This window comes from Cynara cardunculus, assembly GCF_001531365.2.
Source record: "Cynara cardunculus var. scolymus isolate 2C chromosome LG 3, CcrdV1, whole genome shotgun sequence".
In the NCBI taxonomy this organism is placed as follows: Eukaryota; Viridiplantae; Streptophyta; class Magnoliopsida; order Asterales; family Asteraceae; genus Cynara; species Cynara cardunculus.
In genome coordinates this window covers 40,086,554-40,103,369 of record NC_037530.1, presented here as the reverse complement: position 1 = coordinate 40,103,369, position 16,816 = coordinate 40,086,554, and the positions used below count along the sequence as shown (strand labels likewise).

Sequence of the window (16,816 nt, the reverse complement as noted above, 5' to 3'; positions counted from 1 at the left end):
AATAAAAATTAACATGAGAAACGTAACTACATCTATGAATTGCTTTTATCATAGGAATTGATCCAATACATCTAAATTTTCAATTATGATTCTCATCATAACTTTCATTCTCATTAAAAATCAATATATATATAGGGTTAAGTTCCAGAAAGAAAGAGGGTTAAAAGAAAAGATTGCCACACAATAAGAAGAGACGCACACGATAACCATAACCATAAGATGGTACCTGATTAGTTTGAGTTTGAGTTCTAAAAATCAAAAGTATCTGGAGATCCAAGTGCATCCAAGGAGGAACAAAAATTCTGCGGTGGCCATGGAGGTTCAAATGTGATGAAGCAGATGGTCATCCCCTAAAATTAATCGGCTCGCATAATGGGTTGAGTATCCGGTTAATAATATTTTTTTAATAAAATACGAAAGAAACAGAAAACCGGTGCTTGACCTTGATGATCGAGGGACACCGAGTTCCACACGCATCCCCAGGCCCCAGCTACCACCGTTTCCTTTTCTCTCTCTTTTTTTTCGCCCTACACTTGATCTTCGTAATCCATCCAGTCATGTATTGCTGCTGTTTCGTCATCTTCTTCCATAGCCATAGGATCTTTCTACTGTTTAAACCATCTCTATGAATTCTTTTCCTTTCCTTTAGCTTTATTGCTTGTTTGTAGATTAAACGTCACTTTACTGGCCACCAAATTCATCACTTTCTGCAACCTTTTCCTTAATTTCACTCAACTCTTTTGATCGTTTTGTCCTCGATACTTGTTTTAGCTTTGATTAGTTCCTCTTTTATGTTGTTGTGGAAATAATTGCATAACTTGTTTATTTCTTTGCTGTGAAGATAGAACGCCTTCAGATACTTCTTCAGCTTTAAGTTAAGTTTCATTCCTCAAATTGAATTTCTTTAGTTGATGCTCCTTGCTGGCCTACCTGATCATATATATATATATATATATACTTGTGTGCAGGTCAATGGTGGACAATAACATAATTGTCTCTTTCCCTAATCTAGAACTAGATGATCCTTTTGGTAAACTTCCTGATCATCTACTTATTGAAATCTTCATCCGAGTTCCTGTTGTGGAATGGGGACTAGTGTCTTGTGTATCCAGGCAATGGGCTGATCTCTTTCAACAAGAATGCCTGTGGCACGCTGCACTTATCAGAAAATTTCCTTTAGCTGCCCAGGCCAAAAGATGGCCTGGTCCAATTCCTAGAGGATTAAGCAAAAGGTACATACCAAAACCATTGATGGATCTTTATCATCAACCTCAAATGTTTGGTGGTTTTAGAATTTTATCAATCCTGCTACCTAGTGCTCATAAATCGAAAATTGCTTTAATTATCCGCATGTATGCTATTATTTCTGTAACTGGTTTAGGGAGGGAAAACCACCCCAAATATGTAATGTCAATACTATTACAACTTCATACAACGTTTTGATTGAATATTTCTAACAAGTATTTACTCCTAACCGTATTTTCTTAATGAGTCTTTCAAAACAGCAGATCTACTTGGAAACCATATTTTTAAACAGACATGCTCACTACCCAATGGTTCCAGAGGCTAATTTTGTATCATTGAACCAAGGACACTTGGCAATTTTATTACAAGTCCTTTTGGGGTTCCAATTTTAAGCCTTTGTAAAGTTGATCAATCATGGAAATTCTAATTGATTCAAAGTTCAAGCTGCAAGGTGCTAATCTACAAATGTAGGCCAATGACTTCTTGGCAGATGGAAGTGCAAAAAGAGGTCCTATTGCTCTATCCAAACAGTTTGGTGAAGTTGGGTCTCTATGTATATATTTCTTCCAAAACGAAAGCAACATATTGTATATTAAATTGTTCCAAATAAAAACCAATATTTCTTTTCTCTTGGGAAGCTTACTATCATAATTTACTTTATAACCCCTTAATTACCATTATCTGAAACTAGTAACTCTGATCACTAGTACAACTTTTTCCTTCAACTATGTGTCAATTAGGGAGTATGGTATGTCATTTGCACGAATATCTGAAGCTGTACTGCTACTTTCACAGGAGGTTTGCTGCGTTATATATCAGCAAACATTTATTTTCACTGGACGGTGAAATGGATGAGATTGTAGGTCACACTTACTTGTATCTAAAAGATCAACTTGAGATTACAAACATGCCTGCTTCATCTGGAATACTTCACGGAACCATAATAGGTGAGAGGTCTAAGTATATTTTTTAAGATTTTTTTGTACTTATCAAACATCAATGAGCTAGATCAATATGAGTAGCCTTTGGCGTTGTTTGTGCAGATCAGTTTATAGCCTGTGGCATGCCAAAAGAGAAGGCTCATGACCTTGCTTCCGAGATTTGGTTGACAGTGATTGAAAATTTGGAGGAAAGCGAGGAAACATTTGTGTTGCTGAAGCGACTTGCAGTGGAGGGAGATGTAAGTGGTGTGTGTGTGTGTGTGTAGGAAAATGGATAAGGATTTATATTGAATATATATATATATATATCTATATATATGATGTATATGTTGCAGGCATTTCTTCCATTCCCATACTCAAGATCATACAAAGTCCTGTGGAAGGTATTTGACAAGCTGTTGACAGATTTGAGGGATTGCTTCACCCGAATGGAAGAGTATTACGACATCCTAGGTTGTGCCAAGCATAAGTTCCAGCCAATACCATCCACCTGGTTGGGGTACTAACTACTGGTGCTAATGCAATGTTATGCATCAACCACATAAGAATCAAGTTTTCTAGGTTGGATTATGTGTATATAAGATATGCCTATATATATGTGTGCGTAGAGGGAGGTTTTGGGGAAAACCCCAAATAATGAAAAACTGGGGAACACCCTGGTATTCATTTGTATGATATACTCATGTCCATACAAGTAATTAAAGCTGTTTTGTGGTTTCTATGCACGCGTGCATACTGGACGATTACTTGTATGCATCTTGTACAGATGAATGGGTTACTAAAGTGTTTCTCAGTTTTTACTTTTTTGCGGTTTCCCCTAAACTTGACCTTGTATGTATGTATGTATGCATGCATGCATGTGTGTGTGTGTATATATAGGGTTGGGTTCCGGTGAGAATGAATGTTATGATGAGAAGGGTAAAAAGAGACCTTCACCCTTGGATCAATTCTAATTGAAGATCAATACTAATGAGATGCACCGGATCAATTCCCTTGAGAAGTGCAATTCATGGGGTGACAATGAGGTTAAAAGATCAAAAGGTCCAGATCCCTTCTTACACTTCTCTATTCTCACACGATCCTTCTTCTATATATGTAAGGTAGATAGAGAGAGGGAAAGTAATGAATCTGTTACAGGGTATGGGGTGGTTTCAGATCATCTGCAGCACAAACCTTGATATATGTGGTCTGGTTTTGGGGATTTATAATCATCATAAGACCCTGTAAGCTGCATTATCATGTCAAGAAATAATATACATCCAACCAAGGATTAGTAGATGGCAACAAATGTAAATATCTCAAAGCTTGGTGCGATTCCAATTCCAGTTGTAACATGGTCTGCTGCTGCAATATGCTTCTCTTCTCAAGAACAATAATTCTGTAATTACTATACTATCCTAGATGCTTCAATGATCTCATCTTGTGTACCAAATGTTCAATTTTAAAAACATACACCCCCCCCCCCCCCCCGTTTCTTGGAACAATCAATAGGTGAACTGTTGAAAATACATACAACCACTGAGATCAAACGCGTTGTACGTAACCATACGTATGTATCGATTATTGACACGATACAATAATCCTGGCTGGGAGGGCTAATTTAAGAATGATAAACACACAGCCCTTACATTTTGGTTGGGTGTTCATTCTTCCTGCTCATCCTGGGACATAGGTGCATAATCATTATACAAAAAGATAGGTCATGATGATATCTATGGACGGACCTACAGTGGTGTCACCGTATTATTCCTCCATCGAAGGGTAAAAAATTTAGGTTCGTAAAAGTTGCAACCGTATTAATTTGTGGTGTGTCACCGTATGTATTTTGAAACTACAATGAAAACAAGTTTTTTTAACAAAACTTATCTTTCATCCCATACTTGAGTTCGAATTCTGTTAGTGTCAGTTTTTTAGTCAAATGGTGCTATCGTTTGAATTTTTTTTCCTATATTTGTTTCTTATAGTTAAATAGTACCATCGTTTGAAATTTTTTTTGGGTCCGTCGTTGACGATATCATCTATGTCTATACAGCTCCTCGTTAAATAGATCCGCATCCCACCAAGTCTTTGACCATGGAACATGATAATTTCCGCTACCGTTGGCAGGCCATATGTAGTAAATCTTATAACACTATAATTTTTAACTTATAATTTGGATTGATATAACTTTTTTAAGTTGTTTATATTTTTCGGATGTAAATAATCAAAAAATTTCAATCCTGAATTAATCATATCCTTAGTAAACTTTTCTGAGGTCATAAATTTTTAGATCAAGATAAGCTATTTTCGAAACTTCTTTTTAAATGCCAAAAAATTTGAAAATCCAAATATCCGTAATCATTTTTGTAAGAAAATTCGAGAAACCTTTTAACTTTTCATTTATAATATTTATAACCACTTATGTTTTTGATATTTAGAAAAGTAAATAAATTAAAAAATAAATATTTTGGAAATAAAATAAAAGATTTTGATGTGACAAATTTCCGTATTCATATTTATTAGGAAGATTAAAAAGCCAAACAAATAAAAAAACGCAACATTATACGAGAAATAAAAATATCGAACGGACCCGTCGGACTTATTTCATCCTAATCGAACATAACCCGACCCGTTTCGAATTGTTAAAAGGAAATGAATAAGTACGGCAAGACCACTTCCCCTTTTGCCTCTTCGATACCAAATTCAGGTTTAGGGTTTCACAATTCGATCCATCTTCTCTCTTCTATCTGGAAATGGCGATGAGGAAATTCTTCAGCGAGATCAAGGGGATGAAAGTGAAGGACGTGCCGGCGCATGTGAAACCCATGGTTACAACGAGCAACGCCAAGAACTTTATCCAGAGAGCATTGGATAATTATCATGCCAAATACATTCAGACCGATTCGATCGTACCTCTCTACCATGTCTGCTTTGGTGGCATGATCTTCTCTTACCTCGTCGCTCTTCCTGAGGAGCGCCGTCACCTCGAACACCAGCAACATGCCAAAGAGCATGCCCACTGATTTCCTCATCGGATCTAGGTATTTCCATTAGTTTTCTTTATTTATCTTATATACCTGTGACATATGAGGTAAATAGGTGTTTTCAAAGCGTTTGATGTGCGTGGAATTGAACGATTCGATGAAGCTTCTATTTGTTGTTTATTTTTATTTTTTTGTGTCCGAATATTTTGGTGGTTTTAGATGCTTAACAATGAGCTCGGATTATCTGGCTTTCTAACAAATGGATGCAATCGTTTCCGTTTGCACAGTATATTTCAAATAATATTAAATCTGACTGAATGAATCGGAACTGTATTCACATTGATTGTGACCCTGGTTGCACATCATCAATGGATTGCGATAGGATTGCAGTGTCATTCCCCTCTTTTTTTATGGAATTTGGTTGTAGAGGCATTTTGATGTTTGTTTATTTGGTGCTTTTCTGGAAGTAGTGACATTGAAGCTTATCATACACACACCCTTGTTCAGGGAAAGAGTGCAGTTGGAAGCATTTCGCTTTTTTCCTGATTGAAGTATGAGAAGATCAATATCACTATTTAGGATACCACTAGTAGAAAGATCAGAAGTTCTTTTTAATCTCTTTTCGGATGCTTAAAATCCCTAACGTAAGCTTGATGCTAATAACTATAAAGAGACGGTATTTTCACATCCATTTGAAATGGTCCAAAACATCAAATTGCATCTGCCTCAATAGATATCAGCTCTGAGAGGTGTGTGCCTTATCATAAGGAGATAGCTCTATACCAAGGTGGAGTGAAGTTATTCCTCATGCCAAGTAGCTTTTGTAGTGTAACAGACTTGCTTTTATCTCCAAGCTACTTATGGTTTTAAAATGGAAGGCTAGATAACAAGCTATGGTAAACGAAAGAGAATGGGGAGACTCTTTATGTTTATTACTCATCGACTCAACTCCACAACTCTTGGATTTATTGGACCATACAATTGAGGCAGGTCAATGCTCTTATAGGACGCTTCACCTTCCAACAACACAATATCTAGAACTAGAACCTTCTAGGTTCTTTGAATTTGTCCTAGACAATACAAGCGATGAGAACTCTTAAATAAAGAGAGTTTAGAATCTTGTGGGGATACCTGTAAGGCTGTAACCATCGTAGAGTATTTGGGGCCCTTTAGAGTGTTTTGCGTTATTTAAACGATATTCTAGACGTTCTAATAGGTGCTAAACCATCCACTATGGTAATTTCAAAGGCGAATGCTAAAGCGCCACGTAGGCAATGCTTGTTGACTTGGCACACTTTTGCTTATGGTTGTTGCGAGTACGATCTTGTAGTAAGAAATTATTTTCTGATAATTGCTAATGTCACATCATGCTTTTTGATAGTCTTGTCAAATATGTTCATGAAAAATGTATGAATAATTTATTAAATGGGATTTTGGTCATAAAAATGCAAATAGTTTGATCATTAATTGATAATAAGTTTTATTTGTTAAATTATAAGTTTAATATTACCATGTTAACAAATATTTCAAAAATAATCCATCGTGGATATGGTGTGCGAGACATTTTAGAAGAGTTTTGGGGCTGCGAGTCATACTTTGCATATTTCGCAAGAATGAACCACACATGTACCTTGTTGAGGGAAACATGCATTCTTAAATGTGTATACTGGTAGCTAACGTAAACTAGATGTTCTTGTCTGTCATGGACTTCCCTGCATCAATAGGTTCTTTTTTCTTCTGTTAGTTCTTATAGACTATATTCTAAAATATCATAGTTTCAGTTCATCTTTGTAGGCCGTAGTGATGGGTAGATGCTAGCAAACAATGTTTATAATAAAATTGCAGGTCGTGTTATTATAGAAGGGAAGATAAAGCAGGGTGTTTTGTTTCATAGATTGGATTATGGTGGATTTGTAATCCATCAAAGGAATTGTGTGTCTTTGGTTCGATAGATTGGATTCTGGTGGAATTGTAATCTGTCAAAGGAGTTGGCATGGAATTCAATGAAGTTTGACTACACGCTTGGTTGACAGGAACAGGAACTGGAACTGGAATGGGATCATTTATAGGAATTGGAAGGAATGGAATCATTTATAGGAATTGGAATCTTCATGTTTGGTTGGTAGGATTGGTAGAATGTTCTTTCGAATTGAAATGAAATAATGATATCAAAAATATCCCTTTATGACATTTTCTTATTTAAATTATAAATAGTATAAATGATAATATAAACTGGCGKTAGTGGTGGTAATGGTGGTGGTGTATATAGTGTGGAGTGATTGCATGATGATTTTAGAACATATAGAAGTATAAGCGGTGTTTGGAAACAATATTGAAGTCTTCAGTATGTGTTACGGGGTGACCATAGTTTGACGAGAAAAGGAAAGGCCGAGGTGACACAACATATAAAAGTGACCTAAAAAATCAATGTGGTGCTGAGTAAGCAAAGTGAGAAAATGATGAATATGTTAAAAAGGTTACACACACCAACAACCATGCTTGTATGTTAAGGATGATGATTGTTTTTTATTTTTAGTACCATCTATTTTTGCAAGTGGCTTTGATGCTCTACAAAACAATAATTAGACAGACCCCTTTATGTTTGCTTGTTGTGTTGTGTTGATGAAAGAAAAAGAGTATATTAACAGTATCTTGTTGTGATTGCAGTGGCGCTTGGTATTGGCAGTGTCAGAAATGAGGACGATTGAAGTCCGCTTTTTCCATTGTTTCTAGTTTGGTTTTCAACGGTGGATCTTTATAAGGAACTTCCCCAAATAAATCAATCTCTTTTTGTTTTGTATTGTCGAATGGAGAACACACACCTACTTGTTTGACAGCAGCATCTCAAATCATTAATTCCTTTCGTTGTTGATGCTTGTTTATGTGGAAACAGATGAATGACAGAAAGAAGCTATCAAAGATTATATAAAAACTTGAAATAGGAGGACATGCTATTTAGGATTTAGGATTTAGGAACAGCACAAAAAAGGTGGATATGGTCAGAGCTCTTGGGGGGGTTGATGATGATGGGATGAGAAAGCGTTCTTGAGCTTTTGTGCAGTCTGGTGCATCTTTTCAGCAGCGGATTTGGCTGATTCCTCAACGGTAGCCGTTCCTTTATCTAGACTCTTGGCCACGGCTTCTTTAACCTTGCTCCCACTTCCACCTTCACTTTCTATGACAGGTTCATCATTGCTAATTCTTCCCCTGAAACTAAACCCTCACATTACCTTACTTGGTATTGGATTGAATGAACCATAAATTAAAAAAAAAAAGACAATAATGATGTACTGACTCTAAGTTGGGAGGGAAGAGGTAGGAGGTGGCATGATTGAAAAGAGCCTTCATCTTAAGCCAATAAGGATGTGGTTGCTGGTCTTCAGTGTTTACGTTTTGAAGCGAGTCAGAAGGGAAGAAGAGGAAGAGGAAGAGGAAGAGAAGGGATTTAGGATTCTTCATATTGATTGAGGTTGGGGATTTATTTTGATGTTGATTGGGTCTTTATTATGTTATAAGGATGGCGGTGGAGTTTGTGGACACGTAAAAGTGTACGTGTCTTTAGGAGGTGAGGTGAGTTACAAAGTGCACCTGACCTACTAATATCCAATATTTCTAAAATCAGAACTAGATTTTGTGACGCAAACAGAATTAGAGAGTTATCGAGGGAGGTTTTTTGTAAATCTTCGGAAAATAAGAAAATGAATTTGAAAGAACGTTAAACCCCCGTAAAACACAATCGTTGACGCCACTTATCCAGTGTATGCTTGTTCTAAACAAACCTGGACGGATTGTATTTATTTATTTCGTTATTTAATTATTTTGTTTCTTAATTGATTAGATTATTATTTGCTAGTTTAAATCATTATTCATTATTTTTATAATCGGAATTTGGATTATTATCAGTTTACTTCTAATAGTCACTTTTATAGTTGATTTAGGGTTTTGAAGTTTTCATTGATATTCAGTTTTTTATTAATAAATCAAACCCTTTAGAGTTTTATCTCTAGTTGTATAAGACTTCTCTTATTTTTCGAACACTACGCTTTGTATACTCATTATCCTTTTGGATTTGTACGTTCGTCGATCCTTCTGCGTTTTCTTCTTGCATCATTTTGTATGTAAATGTTTGCATTTTTATTTTTATTTTTCTTTTACGACTTGTTTTTGTTTTTAAGATATATAACGCAAATTCGTCGAATGTCTCAGACATTCAATGGATAATGTCTTCTTTTTCTTTGTAACTCATTTTGTACTCTCATTCTCTGAATTTTGGGAATTGCTATGTGCACCACATTTTATGTCAAAATCAGGTTGATTCATGCACTGAGAATGTAAAAAATGAGTTTTGGTATTGATGTGTGTGAAAAAAAAACCATTAGGTAGGGATGTTTAACAACGTAGAGGAATGCAATTAGCCTAATCCTTTCACGTATATATATGGGTCTCTAGGGTAGCCCAACATAGTACTAGGGTCATATAGGTTGACTTTTGGCCATATTTGGATGTTTTGGTGTACAATGTTTAGTCTTCTAAATGAAGAGGAGATATAACAATCTCTACACAACCATGTCCATGTGGGTGTTTATTAGCATGTTACATAAGGATAAGATATTTTGGTATTTTGTGTTCATGTTTTTGTTACATGATGTTATAAAGGCGTAAAATGGTAATTGTGAATACATATATAAATTGGAGTGATGAAGCATATGGAAAGAGGTAGGTGCATGTTTTGGAAAATACATATAAAAAGCAAAAGAATTGAAATTGGTAATATTTCCTTATCACTTTCTGTTGAGCACTGAACAGGAACAGCCCCCACCAAATCACCAAACTCCTCAATACTTTCCTTCATTCTCATTTCTAACTTAATTTCTTGCTTATACCCCCTTTCATTTTTCATTTTTCATTTCTCATCTCAATCTCCTCCTATTACTTCCTTTAATTTCCCAACACCTAAATAATCCATTTTTATTTTTATTTTTTAAAAACATATACTTGCATTTAACAAATATCTTCTCTACTTTGTATCGGTATACGTTACATTCTTTTTAGATTATTTGTAACATTTTCAATTCCCATTTATCATCGATGGCATTATAGGATTGGATTCCGATGACAAGATAAATTATAATAAGAAGAGATCTCCACCCTTTAATCAATCCCAATTAAATGTCAACTTTAATGAAATGTACCAGATCAAATTTTTAAAAAAAAAAACACAATTTATAGTTATGCATGAGATTAAAAGTGATTAAGGGTTCAGATCCTTCTATATCAGACCTCTGAAGTGTGGTTTCAAACTTGACTAATGAAGTCAAAGATCTAAACCTTAATATTCAGACTTGTTAAGTTGAATTGTTGAAAGTCTTAACCAATGGATTCAGACGCCTAAACCTTCTGTTCGGACTTGTGTTTGGTATCTAACAGTTCAAAACAAAACCAGATTTCGTCTTTAAACTCTGATTCGTTTGTAACTGCTTTTAGATCTTATCGATTAACAATTATTATCGTTTAACCATCTCTCTTATAAATATATAATTCGTGATCTAATGAATATAAATATGTGAAATCAGTGCCTTATTTTGCATATGAATTTTTTTGAGATTATCAGGGTACTGTTTCTGTGTAAACCTAAGACATTGGAGGAACAAAATATAACATTTGAAAAATAATTATCAATACACGATCTAGAAATTTATTCAAGTAATATAACCACAAAACCCAAATTCTAAGTAATCCACATACATAGATTATATATGTCGTAACACAAAAAAAGAATAAAAAATCAACGATATATTATAATACATAAATTGGTTGTCATTTAGGTGTTATAAAGAAAGATAGAAATGGAATGAAATGGCCGACCCAAGACTACACTCCTCACGTAAACAAGGAGCGGAAGGAGGAGTTTGCTGTCACTGTTTTTTTGATTTTCTTTCATTTTTAATCTTATATTTTCATTTAATGGAAATTATTAATCACAAAATACACACACATTCTCTCTCTCCTACTCCTAGGTGTATATGAGGTACTGTACTCGCCACTTCTTTCTCATTTTTTTTTTGCTAGTGTTTTTGGGGGCGAAGAGACAACCCACCAGTTGTTGCTGCTCTCTCAAGACTCACCACCAAAGAAAAGAAAAAAGAAAAAAAAAAGATTGGATTTTTAAGATATGTCGATGGGATCACATCAACACCCAATTCTTAACTGCTCACTCCTCTGCCTCTTCTGACCCCTAATTTTCACACTACATGTTCCCCTATCCCCTTCAGATTTGATTTTTGTTCTTTCTACTTCTTCTTCTTCAGGTATCTCTTTACTCTTATTCTGTTGCTCAATTTGATTCATTTCCTTTTGTTTCTGATGAAAATGGTGATATGGGTTTACTTTCTTTTTCTTAGATCTCCTGTCTTTTTGTTTCGTTCTCGACTGATGTGTATTTGGGCTACACAAATCTTGAAAATGAAATTCATTCGGCTCAGAATGCACTTTTCGTAGACGGATTTAAGTGCTAACTTCTTTCTTTCAAGTGTTATGATATCTGGATCTACTCTTTTAGACATGTTATGTGGATAGTGAAGAGGTGTGCTTGTGTTTATGTGCGTTTCTTTTACCCTTTTTCTGGGATCTACTTTTTGTTTTTGTTGGAAAAATGATTTGTAATGCTATACTAATGTTTATGCTTCCAAAATCGTACAAGATGAGGATTGAGGTGCATATATATATATATATATATATATATACACACACACATATGTATAATAAACTATAGGCTTCCTTAATTTCTATGACTTCAAGATGCAGTTGTCATATGAAAAACTTGATATGTATATATATACATCTTTCTGATCTACTTCCCTACAAAAGATGTGCTTATCCTGAAATCTGGAGCTTTGTCATTTCTTTATATTGGTTGTCCTCATCTTTCATTGAAATGGGTTTCCCATTTGCTAGTCTGAAGATGGATTTCTTGATTTTTCACTAACCTAGATGTCTCAACTTTGGAGTTTCTTATTGCTGGAATATGATATAGTCCGGCGTTTATGTTAGTGTGCGTGTGCCTTGAATATAAAATCTTCGTAGAAAAAGACACTTGAAAACAATTTGGCATATGGATTTTAGTCCATTTAAGCTTTTAATGCATTCCAGAATGACAGCATTCCGGCCTAGTAAACTTATTACTCTTGCTTACATATGCTTAGATGTGAATGTTGATTTTCTCCTTTGCTTGTTTGAATTACTTATTGCTGATGAGTTTAAGGGTAAAGACGGGATTAAAGAGTGAAGAGAGCAATTAAGGGGTGTTTAGGAAATAGCTTTGTTCGGTATGTTTGGTAAATAATCAACGGACATAGGTCGTGGTGTCAGTTTTCATTATCCTCCATGAACCTTTATGATGTCTAAATGCCTAATTATGTATATGATTCTTATTAGCTTCTTGGTGATACTATTGTATGGCAAGTTTAGTAAAGCGATTGAACTTGTTATTCTTTTAAACCTTTTTATTAATATAAAAAGAAAGTATTAAAGCGGATTCACGTTAAAGAACCTATGTACCATCTATGCCTAACCTTTCCTTTTGATCCCATACTCTTTTCCACCTTTCTCTCCTTCACGCCTATCACATTAATCATTCTATGTGTGGAAGTTTTGCTTGTAAGGAGGACATGAACTTCATACTGAATTTGGATATACGCAGGATATACACACACATATAGGGTCAGTTTCAGGGGAAAACCGCAAGAAAATGAAAAATTGAGGAACACCTTGGCAATCATTTATCTGTATGGTATGCACATGTGTATAAAAACCAAGAAACAACTTCAATTACATGTGCATACCGTATGGATGAACAATTGCCAGGGTGTTCTTCAGTTTTTCATTTTTTCCCCCCCCCCTCTCTCTCTCTCTCTCTCTCTCTCTCTATATATATATATATATATATATAGGGACAAGTTCATTTAGGAACGCTAAATATTTTAGGAAACTAGGAACCCACCCTTTTATGAGAATTCATGATGAATATTATTAATCATGAATACCCAAAAAAAGGGCGGTCCCTTAGTTTCTAAAATATTTAGCGTTCCTAAATGAACCTCCCTCTCTCTCTCTCTCTATACACACACACACACACTAGAAGGATACTCGCAAAATGCAGTGAGATACATCTCTATTTTAATGTTTCGTTTTATTCTTTGTCCCTGTCGATGTTATAATACAGTTTTTATGGTTTTGAGAAAACGATAATGTTTTTATGTTTGAATAAAATATAAATTTGAAAATCTCATAAAAAATAAAAAAAGTTTATCAGTATCAAAACAACAGTTTAAAAGTTCTTGTTTTCTTGGTGTAATTTGTTTAATTCAATTTTTTTATTATAATTTAATTTAGATTTAATAACAAAGTAATTTATTTTCGGTTTAATAATATAATTTTTTATAAAGATAATAATTAAATATTATGTTATAACTCAATGATTATCATAATTATATTTTAGATTTTTTATATTTAAAATGAGATGTTTATAATGTATTTTGATTATGTTTATCTGAAGTTGGTTACACAAATTCAAACATGGAGCTTTAATAAGTTATACTGAAGCACAGTTTACTTGTATTCTTGAATATTAAGTAATAAGCATCAATAAACAGTAATTGATGCATCAAAAGTGGTTTTTAAGAGTTGTCAAATGCTTTATAAGATAGTATAGATATATTCTTGATTAACTATTTCCTGCCCTCCCCACCCCTCTTGCTGGTATATTGCACCATTAGTCTAAGCCATTTCTTTAATTGACTTATCTTTGTCTTCAGGGGCTCATTTCTGGACTTCATATCTACTGTGTTATAGTGAGTTGCCATTAGAAAAGCGGATGGGTTCCAGATTCCCATCTCATCAGCTCAGTAATGGGCTTTATGTATCAGGCCGGCCCGAGCAGCCAAAAGAAAGAGCTCCAACTATGAGCTCTTCAGCTATGGTTTATACTGGTGGTGACATAAAAAAATCAGGAGAGCTAGGAAAGATGTTTGATATCAATACTGATGGCTCCAAGGCAAGGAAATCTGGGCCAATAACTGGCGGTTCTTCGAGAACTGGATCATTCACAGGAGTAGCTTCGCATTCAGGGCCAATTATGCCCAATGCTGGTAGGTCTAGCTACTCTACGTCAGGCCCTGTATCATCCAGTGGTGTTACTGCATCTGTCAAGAAGTCAAACTCCGGGCCACTAAATAAGCACGGGGAACCTATAAAGAAGTCATCTGGTCCTCAATCTGGTGGAGTGACACCCGTCAACCGCCAAAATTCAGGTCCTCTGCCACCTGTTCTGCCTACAACAGGCCTCATTACATCTGGTCCAATCTCTTCTGGCCCCTTGAATTCATCTGGGGCTCCACGAAAATTTTCTGGTCCTCTGGAATCCAAGGGTTCGATGAAAGTACATGGTGTAATTAATAATCAGGCTGTCACCACTCTTACGAAAGACGACGACTATTCCTTCAAGAAGGGTTTCCCCAAGATAATTTTGTGGTCCATGATTCTACTGTTTGTGATGGGATTTATTGCTGGTGGTTTTATTCTTGGGGCAGTCCATAACGCCATTCTCTTGGTGGTCGTTGTGGTCCTTTTCATCATTGTTGCAGCATTGTTCACTTGGAATACATGTTATGGTAGACAGTCTATCGTTGGTTTCATAGCGCATTATCCTGATGCTGAGCTTAGAACTGCAAAAGATGGGCAATATGTCAAAGTCTCTGGGGTATGTATTTGTTCTGGCCATGTTGCTTCTCTCAATCTCTATCTCTCATTCCCTTATGATTTTATGGAGACATTACTGCTATAGCTACTATGTCTGTGGCTTATGGAATGATATTGAAGTTTATGTTTCAAAGTGATGCTGGAGTTTTCTTAAGGAATTCAGCCTTTCATGTTGAAAGATGATTCTTTTTATTTATCAAAGTCCTGGCTTTGAATGGTGATAGCCATATGATTAAGAAAAAAGTTTCCTAGTTTTATAGTGTGAATTTATTTGTGAAGGTGGTGACGTGTGGCAATGTACCCCTGGAGTCATCCTTCCAAAAGGTTCCCAGATGCGTGTATACATCAACTAGTTTATACGAGTATCGAGGATGGGATTCAAAAGCAGCAAATGCTACACATCGTAGGTTCACATGGGGGCTGCGTTCATCAGAAGTGAGTAGCTCTCTCTTTCAATTGTGGTTGTGTTATATTTAATGTTATGATGGGATTGATTAATGTTTTGATGGCAGAGGCATGTGGTGGACTTCTACATATCGGATTTCCAATCTGGATTAAGAGCATTGGTAAAGACAGGGTATGGAGCAAGGGTGACTCCTTATGTGGATGAATCAGTGGTTGTTGATGTGAACCCTTTGAATAAAGATTTGTCTCCAGACTTCATTAGATGGTTGGGTGAGAGAAACCTGTCAAGCGATGATCGAGTGATGAGATTAAAAGAAGGGTAAGTTTGATTCATTGTTTATTGTTGATTTGTAATTAAGATGAAGATGAAGATGAAGATGAATTGATGATTATTATAGGTACATCAAGGAAGGGAGCACAGTGAGTGTGATGGGAGTTGTTCAGAGGAATGAGAATGTGTTAATGATAGTTCCTCCATCAGAAGCATTCACAACAGGGTGCCAATGGACAAAGTGTATGCTGCCAGGAAGCTTGGAGGGAATAGTGTTGAGATGTGAAGATGCATCAAAAGTTGATGTCATACCAGTTTAGACAGTCATCTTCAAAGTTGGAAACAAAATGAAATATATATATCATTATTGTTATTATAGGTAAGTAGATATGATGATGATGATGATGATGATGGTAGTATTGGTATTGTCATGTGATGTGATGTGGGTGTTGAAGAAGTTGTATGTTATTGTGAATAGGTTTTTGATGCTGCTGCTTTGCTTTGTTTTCATGGTATTGGAATTGGACCCAAAAACAATGTCTTTCAAAATACTAGTTTAGTTAGTATCCCTTAAGCTTCCCTCAACCTTGTATTCTGAGATAAAATAGAATATTGGATCATGTCAGAAGCACTTTTCAAAGTAACAGACTTGGGTTTCACAGATAATCCAAATTCACGCTCTGTTTTTAGGGCAGAAAAAATGAGAGCAAAACACAAGCAACTTGTTATGTTCTTGTATTGAAAACAAGACTGAAAATACCTTTCAAAAGTATGCAGTTACCATTGGTCATTGGATTGTGTTATGAACACTCATCGATCAGATAAACGCCGTTGCCCTCACACTTTGGTCTTTTGTAAATCTCAATTACCTCAAATGACCGATGATAATACAATCACCAACAAAAAGTTTTGGAAATTGATAATTGAGAGCTTTTAAGTTTTGGAAATTGATAATTGAGAGCTTTGGTGTGAAGAAACTGTAACACACACACACACACACTTCATATGTATACTAAATCACCAATAATCTCTTTTCCAGTAATAACCATTATAACAACTACTATTAAGGGTGAATATGCCATTTTTACAAAAAAACTAAATCCATCAAAGATAGAAAAAATGTTATTAGGCTTTTTGGGCCTGGAAATGACTAGTTTGATTGGATTTTATCCGGACTTACAACTCAAAGTAGCACGTTAGTTCAGACGAGGATTTAATAAGAACTTAAAAGAAAA

At 35.3% G+C, this 16,816-nt stretch overlaps 3 protein-coding genes and 1 long non-coding RNA gene across 5 annotated transcripts; 3 read left to right on the top strand and 1 right to left on the bottom strand.

Moving 5' to 3' along the window:
• The first annotated feature begins 393 nt into the window (after nucleotides 1-393).
• Nucleotides 394-2,983, top strand: LOC112510010. Its single transcript, XM_025115258.1, has 5 exons — nucleotides 394-874; nucleotides 969-1,232; nucleotides 2,041-2,192; nucleotides 2,289-2,425; nucleotides 2,522-2,983. The coding sequence occupies exons 2-5, from the start codon at nucleotides 973-975 to the stop codon at nucleotides 2,690-2,692; spliced, it is 720 nt and encodes a 239-aa protein (XP_024971026.1). The 5' UTR covers nucleotides 394-874; nucleotides 969-972; the 3' UTR covers nucleotides 2,693-2,983.
• Nucleotides 2,984-4,811: 1,828 nt separating this feature from the next.
• LOC112510114 lies at nucleotides 4,812-8,017 on the top strand. Its single transcript, XM_025115416.1, has 2 exons — nucleotides 4,812-5,206; nucleotides 7,817-8,017. Exon 1 carries the CDS (start codon nucleotides 4,919-4,921, stop codon nucleotides 5,186-5,188), a length of 270 nt encoding a protein of 89 aa, XP_024971184.1. The 5' UTR covers nucleotides 4,812-4,918; the 3' UTR covers nucleotides 5,189-5,206; nucleotides 7,817-8,017.
• Nucleotides 7,749-8,640, bottom strand: LOC112510115. Its single transcript, XR_003068883.1, has 2 exons — nucleotides 8,445-8,640; nucleotides 7,749-8,362 (listed from the first exon to the last, which is right to left on the bottom strand). It is a non-coding gene; the product is annotated as an uncharacterized LOC112510115 (long non-coding RNA).
• Nucleotides 8,641-11,320: 2,680 nt separating this feature from the next.
• On the top strand, nucleotides 11,321-16,149 carry LOC112510318 (uncharacterized membrane protein At1g16860-like). 2 transcript variants are annotated; one of them, XM_025115702.1, is made up of 5 exons: nucleotides 11,321-11,457; nucleotides 13,963-14,906; nucleotides 15,185-15,340; nucleotides 15,418-15,629; nucleotides 15,709-16,149. In XM_025115702.1, exons 2-5 carry the CDS (start codon nucleotides 14,022-14,024, stop codon nucleotides 15,899-15,901), a joined length of 1,446 nt encoding a protein of 481 aa, XP_024971470.1. In that variant the 5' UTR covers nucleotides 11,321-11,457; nucleotides 13,963-14,021; the 3' UTR covers nucleotides 15,902-16,149. The 2 variants fall into 2 exon arrangements, with proteins under 2 accessions (XP_024971470.1, XP_024971471.1); XM_025115703.1 differs by lacking the exon at nucleotides 11,321-11,457 and adding an exon at nucleotides 11,539-11,732.
• The last annotated feature ends 667 nt before the right edge of the window (nucleotides 16,150-16,816 follow it).

Bases quoted from the DNA above. Each gene is read 5' to 3' on its own strand.
- LOC112510010 (XM_025115258.1), top strand. From the start codon at position 973: ATGGTGGACAATAACATAATTGTCTCTTTCCCTAATCTAGAACTAGAT. The intron at 1,233-2,040 runs GTACATACCAAA...CTACTTTCACAG, and splicing joins CCTAGAGGATTAAGCAAAAG to GAGGTTTGCTGCGTTATATA. The intron at 2,426-2,521 runs GTAAGTGGTGTG...TATATGTTGCAG, and splicing joins GACTTGCAGTGGAGGGAGAT to GCATTTCTTCCATTCCCATA.
- LOC112510114 (XM_025115416.1), top strand. From the start codon at position 4,919: ATGGCGATGAGGAAATTCTTCAGCGAGATCAAGGGGATGAAAGTGAAG.
- LOC112510318 (XM_025115702.1), top strand. From the start codon at position 14,022: ATGGGTTCCAGATTCCCATCTCATCAGCTCAGTAATGGGCTTTATGTA. The intron at 14,907-15,184 runs GTATGTATTTGT...TTATTTGTGAAG, and splicing joins AATATGTCAAAGTCTCTGGG to GTGGTGACGTGTGGCAATGT. The intron at 15,630-15,708 runs GTAAGTTTGATT...TGATTATTATAG, and splicing joins GTGATGAGATTAAAAGAAGG to GTACATCAAGGAAGGGAGCA.